The sequence below is a fragment of the Erythrolamprus reginae genome, chromosome 1 (assembly GCF_031021105.1).
Source record: "Erythrolamprus reginae isolate rEryReg1 chromosome 1, rEryReg1.hap1, whole genome shotgun sequence".
NCBI classification, from domain to species: domain Eukaryota; kingdom Metazoa; phylum Chordata; class Lepidosauria; order Squamata; family Dipsadidae; genus Erythrolamprus; species Erythrolamprus reginae.
Window position 1 is genome coordinate 204,252,611 of NC_091950.1, and position 21,041 is coordinate 204,273,651.

The window sequence follows — 21,041 nt, forward strand, 5'->3', positions numbered from 1 at the left end:
AGATAAAGGAGTGTTTATGCACATGCTTTGGGAATGCCCGGTAGTGCAGAACTTTTGGCAAAAAGTGCAAGAGGATATTAAAGGATGTTAAATATACGACGGATAATTACCAAGGAAATGGCAGTATTACCATATTTTTCGGTGTATAAGACGCACCTTTTAACTTCAAAAAAGTGCACAAAGAACTGAGTGCGTCTTATACACCAAATGATATTGGGTGGCGATCAGTATTGGCGGCAGCAGCCTTCTCCTAGTCCCAGCGGTAGCTTTTCACGTGGTTTGGTGGCTGGTGCCGGCTGCCGCTACCAAACTGCGTGAGAAGCCAGTATCACCAGACTAGGGGAAGGCTGCTGCCACCGCCACTAACCGCCACCCAACAGTCAGATCCGCTTCATCCTTCTTCTTCAGCCACCCCTCTTCAGATGGAACTGAAACCCGGGCGGCTGAGGAGGAAGGATGAAGCTGATCTGATGAGTACGCAGCACTGCCCATTTGCCTCAGCCTCCATTAGAAGCAGCGGCCACGGTGAAAGCAGCAGCCTCCCATCCTTCCCATGTTGGAAGGATGAAGGCTGGACTGATCCATCCGCTAGCTGTTTGTCCTTCGGCGGCATCCTTATATCAAATCCTGCACAGGGAAGTAGCCTGTAGCTCCTAGGGCACCAGGAGGGCAGACCCCTGAGGTAGGAGTGCAAGGGTCTTCAAACCTGGCATGTTTAAGGCTTGTGACTGAAGGAGGAATTCTGGGAGTTGAAGTCCACAAGTCTTGAAGCTGTCAAATTTGAAGACCCCTGAGTTAGGGGTTAGGGGTGCAAGGGTCTTCAAACCTGGCAAGTTTAAGGCTTGTGGACTTCAGCTGCCATTTCTGTGCTAGCATGACTGAAGGAGGAATTCTGGCAGTTGAAGTCCACAAGTCTTGAAGCTGTCAAGTTTGAAGTTTGTAAAAAGTGTACATGTTTTTAAAAAGTGTACACAGTTTTTAAAAGTATTCTGTTACACTGGTATTTTATTAAACAATATAATACTACAGCATTTGGTTCAGAATACATTTTTCCCTGTTTTCCTCCTCTAAAATCTAGGTGCGTCTTTTACATCGGTGCATCTTATACACTGAAAAATACAGTAGTTAAAAGCAATGTGATGAGAGAATTCAGAGAAATAAAACAAGCAGTGATAGAAAGCGCTCAGGCGGTAATCGTCTTGGGTTGGAAGGATGCGATAAAATGGACAATGCAAAATTGATACTGGTACATGGTGGATCATATTCAATTTGAGATTATGGAAGAATGGGCAAAAATTCCTTTGCCAACAATTCAGAATTTGTATGAATCAATACTGTGGAGAATTGAGGCTGTATTTGCCGCAAAAGGTGGACCAACACCATATTAAAAGATATTTTGATGATTTTTCAAGGTGTTTCCATTTTTTTTATCCACCCCCTGCCATTTGTTCAGTTCCTTTCCCTATCTTTGCTTTTCTGGCAATTTTGAATTTAGTAATAGGGGTATATAAAGCCTTGTCTCACTTTGAAGAAAGATGGTTCTATATTTGTTTGCTTTGTCAACTTAGAATTCATTCAAATCCTGTACATATTTCTATTACTTACTGTAAATTTTTCAGATTGCTATCTGCAAAATGTTGGTAGTATAACAGTGAAGGATCATCATGATGTAATATGATATGCAGTTGTTCCATGCTAATGACTTTCTGGCTAACAGTCAGTACATCAAAACATAGTGGTAGAATGCTTCTAATGTTCTTTAAATGTTTTAGGCAAAAAGTCCTGTTTATTTAAACATTAGTTTTCCTTTTGTTTCTCCTATCCCCCCCCCCCTTTGCTTACATGACTGGGTAAGCAAGTTGTGCATAGATTGTTTAATTTGATATTTGAACCAAAATATATTCCTTATGTACTCAAATCAGAATTGCATTTTAGGTTTAAACTGGAATTAGTTAGCTTGTGATGCTTGTTATTTTAAGCACAATAAACCATCATCTTGAATGTGGGTACATTGTACATCTCACCAAACTATGTCTATGTCTGGTTTATTTATCTGCTCAGATGAACAAATAGCTGATATATACTAACACATGTTTATTGATGTTATTGTTTAATAAATCAAAGGTGCTGGTTTAAAGTACTGAACAAATATGCTTGTTAGCAAACACTTTAAACTTGGAACAACTTAGGCAGTTCAAGAGCATGTAGCATGGCTTCAAAAACTAGCTGCACACTTTTCTTTAAAGCAAACCCTTTAGAGGTAAAATATATGATTAACCTCTGTCCCTTGTTTCAAAATTCACTAGTAAATTTAGTTGGGCATTTTATACTTGATTTCAGGCAGAAATACATACCTTATATTGATCCCCGATGGAGGACATGAAAATCATTTAGAGCTAAGAAGAGATACTTAATGATGCAGTTGAGGCATTGCACCTTGTTCCATTTATCATCCAATGAAAGTAGTTATTATTTAAAGAAACATTTCTGTAAATCTATACACTGTACACTAATTTGCATATGACTTAATCTTTAAGTTGTGGATCTGTGGTTAAAAGGCTGAAGTTCAAAGAATCTGAAAGTTGTGTTATAGATGGAAATAAGGACCCAAATACATTTGCACATGGAGGAATTCAGTGGAACAAGCTGACCTTGGGAAGTTCATGTTATCTGCAATATATTTTGCATGTAAATATTTAGATAAATATTATGTGAAGGCTAGTTGCATCTTGGGAGTTAGGGACCAAAACATTTTGGCAAGTATCTGAATACAGTTAGGTTTTATGCCATAAGCAGTGTAGCTCGCTCAAATGTATTATTTAATATTTTTCCTGTGATTTTCCCCCCCTAGACAATCTATTTCATCTTGACTCATCACCATTCCAAGATAGTAGCATCTCTGAGGATTTCTGCTAATGTTAATATGGTACAGAAGATTTAAAATTAGGTAAGTCCTGATGTCCATATAGATCAATATTTGTCAGCAGCTTTTCCTTTTACATTTTAACATTTTTGTTGCCATTTTCTTTCAGCTGATGTTCACAAGAAAAAGAGTCACGTGATGTATGAAGGCAAACATATACACTTTTCTGAGGTTGACAATAAGCCGTTGTGCTCCTACAGCCCCAAACTGTGTAAGCAGAGGCGATTAAATGGCTACGCCTTCTGTATCAGGCATGTTCTGGAGGATAAGACCGCCCCTTTCAAGCAATGTGAATATGTGGCGAAGTACAATAGCCAACGCTGCACCAACCCCATCCCTAAATCTGAGGACCGTAGGTAAGTCACAGCAGCAAAACTAAGAAGTTTTAGTTTTGTATCAACAAGATAATAAAAATGGAAGCTACATAAATCTGTGAATGATCAGTGATATTAATGAGAGGTCACTTGTGTAATTGATGAATGTACAGTAGTACCTCTACTTAAGAACTTAATTCGTTCCGTGACCAGGTTCTTAAATAGAAAGGTTTGTAAGTAGAAGGAATTTTTCCCATAGGAATCAATGTAAAAGCAAATAATGCATGCAAACCCATTAGGAAAGAAATAAAAGCTCGGAATTTGGGTGGGAGGAGGAGGAGGAGGTAGAGGAGGAGGACAGTCATTGTCGAAGAAAGTGAAGTGAGGGGAATCAAAAAAATCCAAAGCTTTAAGGCTTTTTTTTAAAAAAAGAGGGACTTGGAGGTGGCGAGGAGGAGCATGTGCCTCCCATGTGCCGGGCCTTTGTGCTGCTCTCAAATTTCCTGGGAAATTTTTCTGGGTTCGGGTTCTTAAGTAGAAAATGGTTCTTAAGAAGAGACAAAAAAATCTTGAACACCTGGTTCTTATCTAGAAAAGTTCTTAAGTAGAGGCATTCTTAAGTAGAGGTACCACTGTATTTATTTACTTACAGAACATATATGACCACCTATCTCACAAAGGGACTCTATAGGTAACTTATAATAATCTACAAAACATAGGGAAAAAACCCCAAAGGTGTCCTTCCTTCCAAGTGCCAGACCAAATATTGGCCCAGTTGAAGCCACTTCAAAGCTTGCTCTAAAAGCTGATTATAACAGCTTCCATTTTAGCCAGAGGAGTACAATAAGGGGAATCTGTTGGGAAAATAGATGAATATCACAAAATTAGACAATGGGTCATCAGAAAAGTCTTCTCACTAAACAGACAACCTTTTAAAATATGAATTTCTCTGCTTTTTAATAACAAAAATAGAGAAAAACATAAAACTTGGTGATAGGTTGTCAATAAGAAAGAGGAAAAAACATATAAAAAGTGCTATATTTAAAGGGGTCCCCAAATGTGGCAATATTTTTGAATGTATGCATGCAACCATGAAATCTAGTTTATTTCCATGAAAGCTGAATACCCATGTACACAACCTACTGTGCCTAAAAAACTGCAGAAAGGAAAATTAAGAAGCAGGCATGCTACAGCCTAAAGCACCATCAATATAAATCATATTTTTATTTCCAATAAACCTCTAGATACCATAAAGGCTTGTTAGGAAATTTTAAATGCTGGGAGGCTGTAACCTAGTATTTTACTTTTGCAGCCTTTTTCTGAATAGGCAAGTTCCCTATGATTTTATGAGTATAAATACAATGTGCTATAATAGAGTACCTACAGTATATGGCCTCTTGGACCATATTTGCTTCTGTCATATTTTTCTGAACCATTCATTTTTCCTGTTTTAAAAGTTATTTGCTTATCTAGTGGCCTGTTAGTTGCTAGTTCTCCTTTCAAGTGGCTAAGTATACTATTATTATTATTATTATTATTATTATTATTATTATTATTATTATTTATTAGATTTATAGACTGCCCTTCTCCTCGCGGACCCAGGGCAGCTTACAAGAGTAAAAAGACAGAGTAAAAATAGAATACAATTAAAACATTAGAAAAAACATTAGAAACAATAGATAAAACCCAATATAAAAACCATCAATCACCCCCCATTCATGCTAATGGCCAGAGCAGAACTATTGCTCATGGTCCCCAGGCCTGCTGGCATTAATCTGTTTTTTGACGCCTTTCGGAAGGCGAGGAGAGTGGGGGCAGTATGAATCTCTGGAGGAGCTGGTTCCAGAGGACCGGAGCCACAACAGTGAAAGCTCTTCCCTGCGGACCGGCCAGTCTGCTTTGTTTGGCCACGGACCTTGACCTGGAGGAAGCCGACTCTGTGCAATCTAACCGGTCACTGGGACATGTGAGGCAGAAGACGGTCCCGTAAATTAACATTTAATATTCACATTTAAGTATTAATAATATGAAATATAATATGCATATTTTCCAAAATTTTCAGGCTATTTTTCTGGCCGTTTTCCCACCCCCTTTCAGACTGAAAACAGCACAAAAACAGGCCTGTGTGGGGCCATTTTCAGGCTGTTTTCCAGTGCTCCGACGCCCACAAAGACTAACTATCAGGAAACCAGAAGAGCAGCTGGCGACAGCATGCATGCCCACAGAGAAGCCTCTGCTTGCCACCTCTGGCACGGGTGCCATAAGTTCACCATAATGGGGTTAAATCTTAAAATGGATAGTGCAACTGTTCTGATCCTCTCTTAAGTTCTTGTATTTTGCTGAGGGGTTTTTTTTGGCTTGCAAGTCTTAATAAGGTGTTTCTAAAAGGATAAAAGTAAAAAGAGGGGTAAAGAAGTTAAAATCAAGTGCTTTAACTTGGTTATCAGTCTATCCCAAGTATATTCTTAAAACAGTAAAAAAGCAGTGAGGACTGTGATGTTGATGCTATTATACATCTTGCAGCAAATTACCTGTACTTTGTGTGCAGAATGACTTCCAGAGCTTGGAGTATGAACCTAGTAGAATAGGTTGTAGGCTTATCTTTTCAGGCCAACATATAGCAGAGTTTAATGTGTGGCTAAAGGAGTGGTGTAAAAGGGAAGGCTTTGATTTCATTAGTCATGATGTCTGCAGCTGCTCCAATGAAAGGTTACAAAAGGTTTGCATTCATCAAAGAAAGGGACTGAGCTACTTGGTATTAAATTCACAGATTTCCTGGATAAACATTTAAACTGAACAGTGGGGAGAGTGATTTAATTGATACAGAACATTTCTGTCTCCAGCAATCTAAAATTAATATGGCTAACAGTGCATGCAACATAGCTATGTGTGTATGTAGGTTTATCAGCCCTGCTGTCAAGCAAAGCCAAACATTTTATAGTGAGTGACATATCAATTGCACCAATCAAATGGGTGGCAAGAAAGTAGGGGCAGTCAGGCACAAAACAGGTCATGTAAAGGTCAGGTAAACACAAGGTCAATCAAAATGGACTTAAATGTCTATACACCAAAGCACAGAGTATGAGGAATAAACAGGGTGAATTAGGAATTCAAGTAAATGAGGGAAAATATGATATAGTTGTCAATACGGAAACTTGGTGAGATGAGACTGACAAATGGAATATACAACTAGAGGGATTTAAATTGTTTAAAAGAAATAAACCAAATAAAAGAGTGTTCTGTCTGGGTTCCCCCAGATGCCAACACCAACTAAAAAGAGTAGCCAGACACGCTGGTAAAAAGCAAAGTCATTTTATATCTTTGAAAACAAACACAGATAACAAAAACTGTTCTTACAAACTGGAATGCTATGAAGCTTCACAGAAGAGTCACGACGGCCAGACAATACAACAGGCTTCTTGCTGGCACACACACACCACTGTAGATAATAAAACCCACGCCTCCCCCAAGTTTTCAGCCTTCTAGGCCACAAGCCAGAATCAGGGACGCCAAGGATCGAAGCAAGGTCACAGGACTCCCAAAAGATAACTCTCCACAATACAGGAAGGGCGGGCCTGCCTTTTCAACCTTGCTGAGGAGAACCACACCCAAACCCAGCTGTTGCCTATTAGGGATGGAAATACCTGGCTAATTGGCCCCTTCTTTGTGCTGCCCGTCTCTGCCTCATATCTATGATGGCTTGTGCGTTCTCATCTAATGACTCCAGGCTACTCGCTGGGGAGAGCTCCCCCCCGGGGGTCTCAGGCTGCTTTCCCTCCTCCTCGTCCTGACATTCCTCTTCCCCGTCTGCCTGGTCCTCCTCCTCATGTTCCTCGTCCTCCCCCTCTGAGCATGGAGCCGGCAGAGTTCCAGCCATTCCCTGAGGAGCCTCAGACTGAATCACAACAAAGAGGAGGCGGAGTATAAGTGTTGGTAATGACCTTTAAAGCCCTACATGGCATTGGGCCAGAATACATCCGGAACCACCTTCTACCGCACGAATCCCAGCGGCCGATAAGGTCCCACAGAGTTGGCCTTCTCCGGGTCCCGTCGACCAAGCAATGTCGTTTGGCGGGCCCCAGGGGAAGAGCCTTCTCTGTGGCGGCCCCAGCCCTCTGGAACCAACTCCCCCCAGAGATTAGAACGGCCCCCACCCTCCTTGTCTTTCGCAAATTACTTAAGACCCACCTTTGTCGCCAGGTATGGGGGAGTTAAGTTATCCTTTCCCACTAGGCTACTACAAGTTATGCATGGTATGTTTGTGTGTATGTTTGGTTTTTTATAATAAGGGTTTTTTTAGTTGTTTTTATTAAATGGCTTTTTCCTGTTGTTTTACCACTGTTGCTAGCTGCCCTGAGTCTGCGAAGAGGGGCGGCATACAAATCCAAAAAACAAATAAAAATAAATAAATAAATAAATAAATAAATAAATAAATAAATAATAATAATAATAATAAAAATAACTACATCTCTACAGAAATAGAGCACAACAATAATGAAAAATACCTGAATGCATTTGGGTCAATATTAAAGAGGATGGGGGAAATGACATTGCTATAGGTCTATACTATAGGCCACCTAACTAAACAGAGGAAGTAGATGAAGTTTTTGCTAGTCAGCTAACTAAGATATGTAGGAAGCACATCATAATAATGGGGGGAGGAGGGTTAATTACCTTGACATCAACTAGGATACAAACTCTGCACCAAGTGGAAGATCGAACAGGTTCCTAACAAACGTAGCAGACAACGTTGTTACACAAAAAGTATTGAAGCGAACAAGAAGATCAGCCATATTGGACTTAATTCTCACTAACAGAGATGAAACGATAGAAGCTGTTGAAGCTACAGAATCTTTGGGGGCAAGAGATGCAATATTGGAATTCAACATTATGAACACAACACAAGCAGTAGAACAAATTCAAACTAGAGTCTTGAACTTTAAGAGAGCTAATTTCAATAAACTTAGAGCTTGAGAAGGATTCAATGGATGAGAATCCTCAAGGGAAAAACAGCTTGGGAAATTTTGAAAAGTGAAATTATAAAAGCCCATTCTAGCACAATATTAATGAAGAAGAAAAATAATAGGTCCCAAAAGAAACCAGCATGACTGCATAAAGAACTCTGTGAGAAGTTGAAAGACAAAAAGGACAAGTATAAAAAGTGGAAAGAAGGGGAAATAACTAAGGCAGAATACCAGCAAATAGCCTGAGCCTGTAAAGATGAAGTGAAGCTAGCCAAGGCTCACAATAAACAAAGGCTTGTGACAAAAGTAAAAAGTAGCAGAAAAGCTTTTTCCAACATAATAAAAACAAGAAAAAAGTCAAGGAAACTATTAGTTTATTGCAGGGAGAAAGTGGCAAGAAGGTGACAAGTAAAAAGGAGAAAGCAGAGCTACTTAACTCATTTTTTGCATCTGTCCTTACACAAAAGGGAAAAAACAGTCCAACCTATCAAAAGCAATATCACAGAAAACATATCAGTAACACAAGTAAGAATAGGGAAGAAAATGGTAAGGGAACCCCTGTCTACCCTAGACAAGTTCAAATTGCCAGGACTAGATGAATTACATCCCAAAGTTCTGAAGGAATTGGCAGATGAGATCTCAGAATCATTGAATTATATCTTTCAAAGATCCTAGAGGATAGCACCAAAGATCCTAGAGGATAGCACCAAGTGCTATTATACAATAGAATATAGCATTATAGCATTTAGACATATAGTATACCGCTTCACGATGCTTTACAGCCCTCTCTAAGCGGTTTACAGAGAGTAAGCATATTGCCCCCAACAATCTGGGTCATTATTTTATCGACCTTGGAAGGATGGAAGGCTGAGTCAACCTTGAGCCTGGTGAGATTCAATTTGCCAAACTGCTGGCAACTGGTGATCAGCAGAAGTAGCTTGCAGTACTGCACTCTAACTAATGCACCACCCAGGCTCTCTGGACTACTGGTAGTTAATCCTAAAAAAGGAATCTATCCACCACTTCACTATTTTTATTTTGAGATCTGCAAGGTAAGAGTTGGGAAGATCGTTAGCAGCTAGTTATGGCTGAACAAAAAGCTACATTCAGAGTGTAAGAGGTATCCAAATTATCAGCCTCTTTTAGGGAGGAAAATGGTGCGTCTTATACTCCCAAAATATGGTATTACAGTGGTCCCTCGAGTTTCGCGATCTCGATCTTCGCGAAACGCTATATCGCGAGTTTTCAACCCGGAAGTAAACTCCACCATCTGCGCATGCGTGCCCTTCCACGCATGCGTAGATGGTGGAGTTTCCCCGCCGGGCAGAGGCTTCCCTGGGTCTTCCCCCTCTTGCCCCGGTAAGGCGCGAGCAACGGCGTGGGCGGGTGGGCGGCACACGCGCGGGGAAACCCCAGGGCCGCTTCTCAGCTGAGAAGCGGCCCCAGCAACAGCGCGGGGGGGGGGGGGGGTGGCACGCGCGCGGACAAGCAGCAGCAGCGAGGCGGCGGGGAACCCCAATCTTCGGCTCCTCGCTGCTGCGGTGGAAATAAAAACACCATCTGCGCATGCGCAGATGGTGTTTTTACTTCCGCACCGCTACTTCGCGACAAATCGATCATCGCGAGGGGTCCTGGAACGGAACCCTCGCGATGATCGAGGGACCACTGTAGTTTGTTATAACATTTTATCTTGTTTTAAACTTTGCTGGCCACCCAGAATCACATAATTAAAATGGGTAGCCTATAAATCTAATGAATTAATTAATGAAGCAAAAACAGCATGTTTTATTAGTTATAGAAGCAAATTAATAATTATTGGAAATTGTTCTATCCCTAGCCTATGCAGCTTGAAAACAAAGGAGAAATCCACACATTGATATTTCAAATCAGTCTTTTTATATATAAAGTCTTATTTTTACAAGCTAAAGTCATACATGTGAGATAATCTTGGCAGTTTCTTAGTGAGGGTAATTTATTAGTGAGGGTAAGATATAACAGTTCCGTGGCTAGGCTGCTGCCAAAGATCAAAGCTGTTCATATTCCTTCATGAGATAAGGAGTCTCCATTTTCACAGATTTACTGTTACAGCTTTCCAGCATCTAAGCAGACAGGGCACTTTTTCTCAAAGGATTTTAGGAGGAAAATAACAGTTGTCTAGCGTAACCTGGTTGAGACCTCAATCATCATCCGATTCTATTGCAAAACATTGTAACTCCACCCCGAATTACCCATACTCCACACTTAAATACCTATAGGAAGTGGTCAACAATTCCCTAGAGTTAACAAACTACAGACTACTTCCTTTTTCCATACAAGTGTTCTTGTATTTTTCTTAATCCTCTAAAGTAAACATCTAATAAAGGTTCCAGATCTTCCCCTTCCTCCTCTAAATAAGCATATCTGGCACCTCCGGTGGTCCTTCAGGTTCATCCAGGTCTACTTCTCCCTCACTCTCATTCTTTGCATCAGCTGGCAACACCACTCATCCTCCTTAGAATCTATCATTATCAGAGTTGGATGAGGAGCACTCACAACATAAATAATATAGTTCAAGTTATCAGAGAAAGATTCCAATAACATTTTGTATGAGCTGCTTTGGAACTTGCTGATGTTTTTAAACTATGTGTAAAATGAATTACAATCATATAACTGGAATAATTTTAACATGAATGAATGAGCCTCCAGTAAATCTTATTCCAGCTATTTTATTTGGAAAATGAGGTTCCTGGCCATCTTTGCCATTTGGCTATCCAAGAATATATCCTAATAAAAATATGCTGTTTCAAAGGACAGCATGTTCAAATGTAAAGCATTTTTCCTCCAAGAAGTCTTAACTTACATGTTCCAGGCTATAAGTTGAATTTTCATTATAGTGTTTGAAAACTAGGAAGCACAGGGAAATCATAATTCTGTGGTTGGTGTTATAATGGCCAAAATGTAGTTGAAGAATCATTGAGTCTACTTCTAAAATTAAACCTTGCAAGACAAAGTCCAACCAAAAATTACAGAATGTGGGATGAGGGTGAGGGTGTTTGTGTGTGTGTGAGAGAGGCTATCTGTAGTTATAGTGTCTTGAGACATGAGTTGCAGAATACTGTAAAAAGAAACTTTCAATGAGTACAAAAAATATGTTAGGCTTTATACTTCCTACTTGATTGGACGGACCGACTTACTGACTGACTGACTAACAGTGCTGCAAGTAGCTGTTTATTCATTCATAGAATACCTGGTAATAGGCCTCTTGAGGACAGGGTTTTAAAATCATGGCTGAAAACTGAAAAAGATGGGAATCTAGTACTCTGGCATCTCACCATCTAAGGAATTGAAGACATCTTACATAATTTTTTCAGTTCTTCTATATCCATATCATCGCAACAATCCTGTGAGGATATTTAATTTATAAAAATGAGAAGTACAGTGGTACCTCTACTTAATAACTTAATTCGTTCCGTGACCAGGTTCTTAAGTAGAAACTTTCTTAAGAAGAAGCAATTTTTCCCATAGGAATCAATGTAAAAGCAAATAATGCATGCAAACCCATTAGGAAAGAAATAAAAGCTTGGAATTTGGGTGGGAGGAGGAGGAGAAAGAAGAGGAGGAGGACAGTCGCTTCCGAAGGAATAAGGTGAGATGAGGGGAATCAAAAAAATCCAAAACTTTAAGGCTTTAAAAAAAAAAGAGGGACTCTGAGGCGGTGAGGAGCGCGACGCTGCCTCCCATACACTGCCACCCATACACTGGCTGCTGCTGCTGCTACCTGCTGCCTCTTCCTTCCCATGCTGAAGGGCTCCCCTCTCCTCTAGCTCGCTCGCTTTGTAGCCGGTGCCTTTCCTTAGCTGTGGTGACTCCTCAGCTGTCTAGAGCGCTTCTTTTCTCTAGGCGCTGGCAGAGGTTTTATTCCCTGTCCAAGCGCCCAGAAAAAGGAAAATGCTTTGTTTGCTCTGGACTGCCAAAGCCTCCTTAAGCACCACTGAAAGGCCTCTCTGGCAGCCCAGAAAAGTCTGAGATGGCCAGGATTAAAGGGGGAATGCCAGGAAACTGGCTGGGCCTTCGTGCTGCTCTCAAATTTCCTGGGAAACTTTTCTGGGCTCGAGTTCTTAAGTAGAAAATGGTTCTTAAGAAGAGGCAAAAAACACCCGGTTCTTATATAGAAAAGTTCTTAAGTAGAGGCATTCTTAAGTAGAGGTACCACTGTATTAAGTAGAGGTACCACTGTATACCTGGTAAATTTCATTGTGAGTAAGGGACTAAGCTGAACTTGCTCCTACTTTATCAGACATCAGTATATTGTATTGCACAGTTTTCTCTTGGAATTGGTAAAGTTAAAATGATAGACTTTTCTGTTAAACATTTTTTCTGTGACAAGCTATTAAATTAGACAATTTTTACACTTTTCTTCATTTCAAGCATAAGCCTGAAGTGTTAGAGAATTAAGTTTCCACAATGTGTTAATTCTAACACAGCTATTTTTATTAGGATATGAAAAAGATTGTCTTGAAAGATTTCTGTTATGCTTAAATAATCAGTCCCATCCTCCCTTACAAATAGTCACCATTTAAATATACAAGTTATAACTTCAGATGTTCAGAGCTCTGTATATGAGAACTGTTCCCATAAAATGTTTACTGTAATTCAAGTTTTGCTTCCATTTTTGAAGAGTTGAGCATGACAATTTATATGTCCTCCACTGAGTCTTCTCAAGAATATAAATAGATTTCCCCCCCCTCAGTTTTGCCTTGACTGACAAAGTGTTGATAATTAGCTCTTTCTTCCTGATTCTATTCAGGTATAAATATTGTGAGAAAAATGCCATATTTTTTTGCTTTTGATTTTCAAAGGTATTGCAACAGCCACCTACAAGTTCTTGGCTTTTTACCGAAAAAGGAGAGGAAGAAAAAGAATGATCCAACAGAAGAGGTAAAAGTTCGGCACCAGATGGATTCAATAGCCTTCAGCCTGACAGTTCCTCCATTGGCTTTGAAGATGCCCAATGGCCTGGATGGGATGTCTCTCTCTCCACCAGGAGCCCGACTTCCTCTCCACTACTTGGAAGACCCCTTTGCTTTCAATGAGGAAGATGAAGAGCTCAAGAAAGGGACAGCTGTGAAGAAAAAGTTGCAGAGCAAATTAGCCCAAAACCGTCAACGCCAGAAAGAAACTGAGATTCTGAAAGTTCGCCAAGAGCACTTTAGCCCCGTTCCTGCACCTTTGCAGCAGCAGCCTTTGCAACCACAGCAACATGCCCAGCTCTCACCCATACCAACGTCTTTAAAGCCAGCAGTGCTCCCACAGGGCTTAGTCTGCAAGTCACCTCAACCTCAGAATACCAGCCTACCAATGCAGGGAGTGGCACCCACCACACACGCTATAGCACAAGCCAGGCAGTCGGCCAACAAAAGACCTCTGCCTCTCTTGCACCCTACTAAGGTTCATGCCCCAGACCCACCCAGGGCTGACAGGATCCTAATGAAAGCCACAGCCTTCTCCCCATACTCATTCTGTAGGAGCCGGTTACAGAGACTGGTGAAACTGTGCACTCAAAAACACCAGCTGGATGCTGATCTCTTTCCACATTTAGGTAAGTACAGAAGTATATCTGCATTTTTGTTGGGTGTAAACAGATTGGTAATTGTATGTGAGCAGACTAATTGGAGGATCATTGGGTCTTTTCATTTGTTTATTGGAAACAATAAGGCCGTGATGGCGAACCTGTAGATTGCGCGCCAGAGGTGGCATGCAGAGCCTTCTCTGTGAGCACGTGTGGCATTGCCAGCTGCTCTTTTGGTTTCCAGCATGCACATGTGTGCCAGCCAGCTGGTCTTAGTGGGTGCTGTAATACCGGAAAATGGCCAAAAGTAGCCAAAAAACAAACTGGCCTTTTGGGGGGCATTTTGGGGCCATTTTCTGGCCATTCTTAGGTTGGTTTTGTGCTGGTTTTCTGGCCATAAATGGCTTGGAAAATAGCCTGAAAATAGCCCCGAAACCAGGCATGTGTGCGCCATTCAACTGATCTTTGGTTTCTGGCGCTCTGGTGATGGTGGCCAAAAAAGTTCCGACATCACTGGAATAAGGTAATCCATAAAGGAATGTCTCGGTATGCTTCCTCAGAATATACAGGGTGCTCATTACTGTTTACTATTGGAAAAAGAAATTCAGGGGCACTTGAATGTGGCTGAAGAAGCTCATTTTCTTTCTCTCTTTTCAGGGTTGGACTGGTCTGAAGATAGCGGAGAAGAACTGGAAGAATTAGATCAAACCTCTCCATACCAAGTTGCATGGTCTATCCGGGAAGCCCTCAGATATGAAAGGAATGAGTGAGTACATGAAGAAGGGCAAAAATAATACAAAATAAAAGACAGTTGGACACACAAGCAATTGGTGTACATAAAAGAAAAGATACATTTGTCAAGACTCATGAAGTACAAAACTTAATGATTGTCATAGGATTCAAATAAGCAATCAGGAAACAATATTAATATAAGTATAGAAGCAGTATCGGGTTCCTACCGGTAAGGATAAGGATGCCGCACTGGTGGTAAAAATGGGGCTGTGTGCACAGCTTTGGGTCTCTGGCATGCACGCGCATGCATCCCAGCATGGTTTTCTCGCGAGGAGATGCACGCAAGAGAGAGATTTTGGCAATTTTTTGCTTTGGTGCATGCAGAAGGAGGGTAGGAGTTGAAACAATATATGTCCAGGATGCGAGGAGTCCATAAATATTTTAACAGCCTTCTTTTTTTTACTTGTGCAGTATACAGGTCCTCAAGGCAATTTCCAATTGGAAAACTGAGTCAACTGACAATGAGTCAGTCAAGGTGACTGGGGCCCGTACTTGTCCATCTGTCTGGGAAGAGTTTGATCTGGTGACACCTGATGAAGTGGACAAGGCCGTTGGAGCTGTGAGTTCCGCCACCTGCTTACTGGATCCGTGTCCCTCCTGGCTGGTTTCAGCCAGCAGGGAGGTGACACGGAGCTGGGTCCAGGAGATTGTCAACGCTTCTTTGGGGAGGGGGTCCTTTCCGGATCCCTACAAGGAGGCACTTGTGCGCCCCCTCAAAAAGCCTTCCCTGGACCCAGCCATTCTCAATAACTATTGCCCAGTCTCCAACCTTCCCTTTATGGGGAAGGTTGTTGACAAGGTGGTGGCGCTCCAGCGGTCCTTGGAAGAAGCCGATTATCTAGGCCCTCAACAGTCAGGATTCAGACCCGGAAACTGCTTTGGTCGCTCTGATGGATGATCTCTGGCGGGCCCGGGACAGGGGTTTATCCTCTGTCCTGGTGCTTCTCGACCTCTCAGTGGCTTTCGATACCATCGACCATGGTATCCTTCTGCGCCGGCTGGAGGGGTTGGGAGTGGGAGGCACTGTTCTCCAGTGGTTCTCCTCCTACCTCTCCGGTAGGTCGCAGTCGGTGTTAGTGGGGGGTCAGAGGTCAACCTCTAGGTCGCTCCCTTATGGGGTACCTCAGGGGTCAGTCCTCTCCCCCCTACTATTTAATATCTATATGAAACCGCTGGGTGAGATCATCCAAGGGCATGGGTGAGGTATCATCAATATGCAGATGATACCCAGCTTTACATCTCCATCCCTTGTCCAGTCAGTGAAGCAGTGGAAGTGATGTGCCAGTGTTTGGAGGCTGTTGGGGTCTGGATGGGTGTCAACAGACTCAAACTAAGACGGATTGACTGTGGGTTTTGCCTCCCAACGACAACTCCACCTGTCCTTCCATTACCCTGGGGGGGGGGGAATCATTAACCCCCTCAGAGAGGGTCCGCAACTTGGGCGTCCTCGATCCACAGCTCACATTAGAGAAACATCTTTCAGCTGTGGCGAGGGGGGCGTTTGCCCAGGTTCGCCTGGTGCACCAGTTGCGGCCCTATTTGGACCGGGACTCACTGCTCACAGTCACTCATGCCCTCATCACCTCGAGGCTCGACTACTGTAACACTCTCTACATGGGGCTACTTTGAAAAGTGTTCGGAAACTTCAGATCGCGCAGAATTTATTTATTTATTTATTGGATTTGTATGCCGCCCCTCTCCGGAGACTCGGGGCGGCTAACAGCAACAATAAAGCAGTGTACAATAGTAGTCTGATGTTAGAAACAATTAAAAACCCATTAATATAAAAAACCAAACATACATACATACATACATACCATGCATAGAATTGTAAAGGCCTAGGGGGAAGAGGGTCTCAATTCCCCCACGCCTGACGGCAGAGGTGGATTTTAAGCAGCTTACGAAAGGCAAGGAGGGTGGGGGCAATTCTAATCTCTGGGGGGAGTTGGTTCCAGAGGGCCGGGGCCGCCACAGAGAAGGCTCTTCCCCTGGGTCCCGCCAAGCAACATTCTTTAGTTGACGGGACCCGGAGAAGATCCACTCTGTGGGACCTAACTGGTCGCTGGGAATGCAGCTGCGAGAGCTATCATGGGCCTTCCTAAATATGCCCATGTCACACCAACACTCCGCAGTCTGCATTGGTTGCCGATCGGTTTCCGGTCACAGTTCAAAGTGTTGGTTATGACCTATAAAGCCTTTCATGGCATCGGACCAGAATATCTCCGGGACTGTCTTCTGCCGCACGAATCCCAGCAACCAATTAGGTCCCACAGAGTTGGCCTTCTCCGGGTTCCATCGACTAAACAATGTTGTTTGGCGGGACCCAGTGGGAGAGCCTTCTCTGTGGCGGCCCTGACCCTCTGGAACCAACTCCCCCCAGATATCAGAGCTGCCCCCACCCTGCTTGCCTTTCGTAAGCTCCTTAAAACCCACCTCTGTCGTCAGGCATGGGGGAATTGAGATATTCCCTTCCCCTAGGCTTATAAAATTTATGCATGGTATGTCTGTATGTATGATTGGTTTCTTAAAGTGGGGTTTTTTACGTTACTTTTAATATTAGATTTGTTTATATTGTCTTTTTACTGTTGTTAGCCGCCCCGAGTCTACGTAGAGGGGCGGCATACAAATCTAATAAATAAGTAAGTAAGTAAGTAAGTAAGTAAATAAATAAATAAATAATTAATAATAATACATTTTTCAGATGATAAAAGCTGAAAGAGTTTTAATAAAAGTACCAGTTGATCCTTTTAGGAGAACAGATTTCATAAATAGAATATTAGAAAGTCTCACTGATTGCCACCTCACTTACAAGATAGGAACTTCTAAAAATAATATACTGTAGTGCATTGCCATTTATATTATTTAATTGTGAACAAGAGCATGGACTTAACTGGACATTCACTTCATGAGATTGGTCCGGCCAAATTTCACGTTTTTCATCAGGCTCCTGACCCTGGGACAGGAAAGGTAAAATGGCAATTGTCTACTCAGAGATGCCAACTGCTGTAAATGCTGTTCCTAAATGGCTGGATTTCAGGTCTTGCTCATGATTTAGGGGATTATGGGAATGCTGCAATCGAATTATGCTCATAGCTGTATGGCAGCATGCTAACCAAGTAGCTGGATTTTATTATAGAGTGTGCATATTCAGCCAGAGTATTAGTACTGCATGATTTCAGTCTTCATTCCCTAGGGCAGTGATTTTCAACCTTTTTTGAGCCGCGGCACATTTTTTACATTTACGAAACCCTGGGGCACATTGAGCGGGGGGGGGGGGGGGTAAAAAAAGTTTGGACAAAAAAATTCTCTCTCTCTCCCTTCCTTCCTCTTCCTTTCTCTCTCTCCATCCCTCTTTCTTTCTCTTCCTTCTTTCCTCTCTTTTTTGCTCTCTTTCTCTCCCTCCTTCCCTCCCTCTATGTCTTTCTCTCTCCTTCCCTCCCTCTCTTGCTTTCTTTCTCTCTCTTGCTCTCTCTCTTGCTTTCTTTCTTTTGTTCTCTTTCTCTCTCTGCTTTCTTTCTCTCTCTTGTTCTCTCTCTTGCTTTCTTTCTCTCTCTTGCTCTCTCTCTTGCTTTCTTTCTCTTGTTCTCTTTCTCTCTCTGCTTTCTTTCTCTCTCTTGTTCTCTTTCTCGCTCACTCGCTCTTTTTCTCTCTTGCTTTCTTTCTCTCTCTTGCTCTCTCTCTTGCTTTCTTTCTCTCTCTTGCTCTCTCTCTTGCTTTCTTTCTCTCTCTTGCTCTCTCTCTTGCTTTCTTTCTCTTGTTCTCTTTCCCTCTCTGCTTTCTTTCTCTCTCTTGTTCTCTTTCTCGCTCACTCGCTCTTTTTCTCTCTTGCTTTCTTTCTCTCTCTTGCTTTCTTTCTATTTTTTCTCTCTCTCTTGCTTTCTTTCTCTCTGAGCTTCGCGGCACACCTGACCATGTCTCGCGGCACACTAGTGTGCCACGGCACACTGGTTGAAAAACACTGCCCTAGGGGATCTTAGGAATTCATGGCTATCATAACTAACATAGATTTATTTCAGATCCTTGCTGCCTTGCCCAAACAGCTGGGTACATTTTGAATTTGATATTTACTTCAGATCCATTGTACAGTAATTTGATTCTGAGGGACCTTTTTGATAACCCACTGCAATGGGGTTTCTCCTTCACTGCCTCATGAAAATGGGGCTAACTAGAGCTGCCAACTTCTCCAGGGAAGAGAGACTTATAAAAATGGTCCCTCCAGACAGCAGATTTCCAATAGGAATAGTGGATCAATTTCTTTGGATAATTTCCATGTAAAACTGTTGAACACGTTGATTTTTAGAACATAGAAGGACGGAACAGAATTACCATTGATTGATCTCTTGCTATCCATTGATCCTTTGCTGTTCCTTTGGTTCGTTGAGTTGTCCCACTGAGTGGAAAATGATGTGGGTAAAGAGATGGTAAGAGTCACTGCTAAAAAACAAGAAGCCAAATTGATTAGATGCAAATAGGGTTAAAAGTGGCGAAATATAATGAACAGAGGCCCTGTATCCTTCTTGCACCTGGAAAAGTCTCTCTAATCCTTTTGGGAAAGGATGGATTGGGATATCTAATCAGCGTGATCATATGGCTGAATATTTCATTGCTAATATTCCTCACATTTACTCCAAGCTGAAAGTCAGATGGACAGATTTTAACAAAATACAGAAATGATCTCATCTGCTGTTACGTTGGAGGGTTTTGTGCCTGTAGTTCCCCCAAAAGTGAACAGAACCTCTGCAGTCTTAGCTCAACCACAATAATAATAGTGATAATAATGATAATAATAATAATAACAATAATAATAATAGCAACAACAGCAACAACAATAATAAAATGAGCCGAGGTGGCGCAGTGTGTAGAGTGCAGTACTGCAGGCCACTAAAGCTGACTGCTAGGTCTGCAGGTCAGCAGTTCAAATCTCATTACCGGCTCAAGGTTGACTCAGCCTTCCATCTTTCCGAAGTGGGTAAAATGAGAGCAATATGCTGGCTCTGTTAAAAAGTGCTATTGCTAACATGTTTTAAGCCACCCTGACTATAAGGAGAAGGGCAGCATAAAAAAATCAATCAATCAATCAATCAATCAATCAATCAATCAAATTAATTAATTAATAGAAATAATAGAAATAATAATCATAACAACAACAACAACAACAACAAAACAGAGTTGGAAGGGACCTTGGAGGTCTTCTAGTCCAACCCCCTGCTTAGGCAGGAAACCTGTGTTGGACCTCTGTTCTATATGGCTAATAAAAATGACTAAGAAAGGGATGGGGATTGGGTCTATGTTATAGTCAATGATCTTCTGAGGGAAAAGGAAATTAATCCCTTAGAAGGACAATGGTTCATTCATAGCTTCAATTCGTAGCTTTGTGAGGAAGATTATTGAGAAGATCATGGGGTTGCAATTGCACTTTATAGGGGATACAGATTGTTTACAATCATGGAGGTCAGTGTGGGAGATAAATGACTTTTAAAAACTGACCTGTGAGATTTGACAGAGAAAGGCCTTCTAGTTCTTTTAGCAGTTTGCAATAATGTTGACCTTCAGGCTAGCTATTGGGAGTTGGGAGGAGGGGACATCATATTGTAATGATTTGCCTCTTACCAAAGTAGGTAGGCTCAAAAGGTGGTTGCAGGGATGAATGTTAGACCCATATGCAGTTCATTACAGAGTGCCTCAATGTTCAATCCTTTTAATTATCCTGCTTAATATCTACATGGAACCACTTGGAGAAGTCATTTATTCCATCAATGTGCAGATAAAATCTCCACTCCAGGCTTCACTGGATGGGGAAAAATTAGCTAGAACGCAGCTTGAACAAGATGAGGTGGCTATTGATTCATCTTTGACTTTTGGTGGAGTGGTACTACTGCAGAAAGACTGGGCTCGCAAATGTGGGCTCTTCTGCTCAAAAAGCAGGTGGTGGCATGACCAGAGGGCTTTTGTACGGTTGCAGCTAATACAACCTTTGCTGCCCTACCTGGAACAAGATGCAGGTTATTTTTATCAGCTTTCCCCCTTTCTCCAATCTTATAGGCTTGATGATGATTATGCCAGTGGCAGGAGAACCCGCATTTCCCAACTTTGCACTTACTTTCAGCAGAAATACAAGCACCTCTGCCGCCTGGAGCGGGCAGAATCTCAACAAAGGAAATGCCAACATACATTCCGGAAAGCATTGCTGCGGGCAGCAAGCAGAGAACCGGAATATGCTGGGCAGCTGATTCGAGAACTCCGTAGAGCTTCATGTCCTCGGACCAGGTGAGGGACTTCCCCGTACAACTGCAGCAACCTAATTCTTAGGAAATGCAAAATAGTGTTTTAATGGAACTTGGAAAAGGTTGGCAGGAATTGTTTTTTCTGCAGTTCTGATTGACCTCTGAAGTCTGTGTCTGTCTTGTTGGGTTGGAGAACTGAACCAGATAGTCATAGAGGTGCAGATGACAGACTCAATAATTCCTCTGTAATTCCTACTAACCATAAATAAATACTGA

General features: G+C 41.9%; 1 protein-coding gene across 1 annotated transcript in view; it reads left to right on the forward strand.

Moving 5' to 3' along the window:
* INO80D (INO80 complex subunit D) overlaps window positions 1–21,041 on the forward strand; it is a 57,152-nt gene that overhangs the window by 12,761 nt on the left and 23,350 nt on the right. Inside the window, exons 2-6 of the mRNA XM_070731989.1 lie at window positions 2,852–2,947; window positions 3,033–3,279; window positions 13,040–13,779; window positions 14,407–14,515; window positions 20,584–20,808. Coding sequence (XP_070588090.1) covers window positions 3,062–3,279; window positions 13,040–13,779; window positions 14,407–14,515; window positions 20,584–20,808 — 1,292 coding nt within the window. The 5' untranslated portion in view covers window positions 2,852–2,947; window positions 3,033–3,061. The remainder of the gene's footprint in view (window positions 1–2,851; window positions 2,948–3,032; window positions 3,280–13,039; window positions 13,780–14,406; window positions 14,516–20,583; window positions 20,809–21,041) is intronic.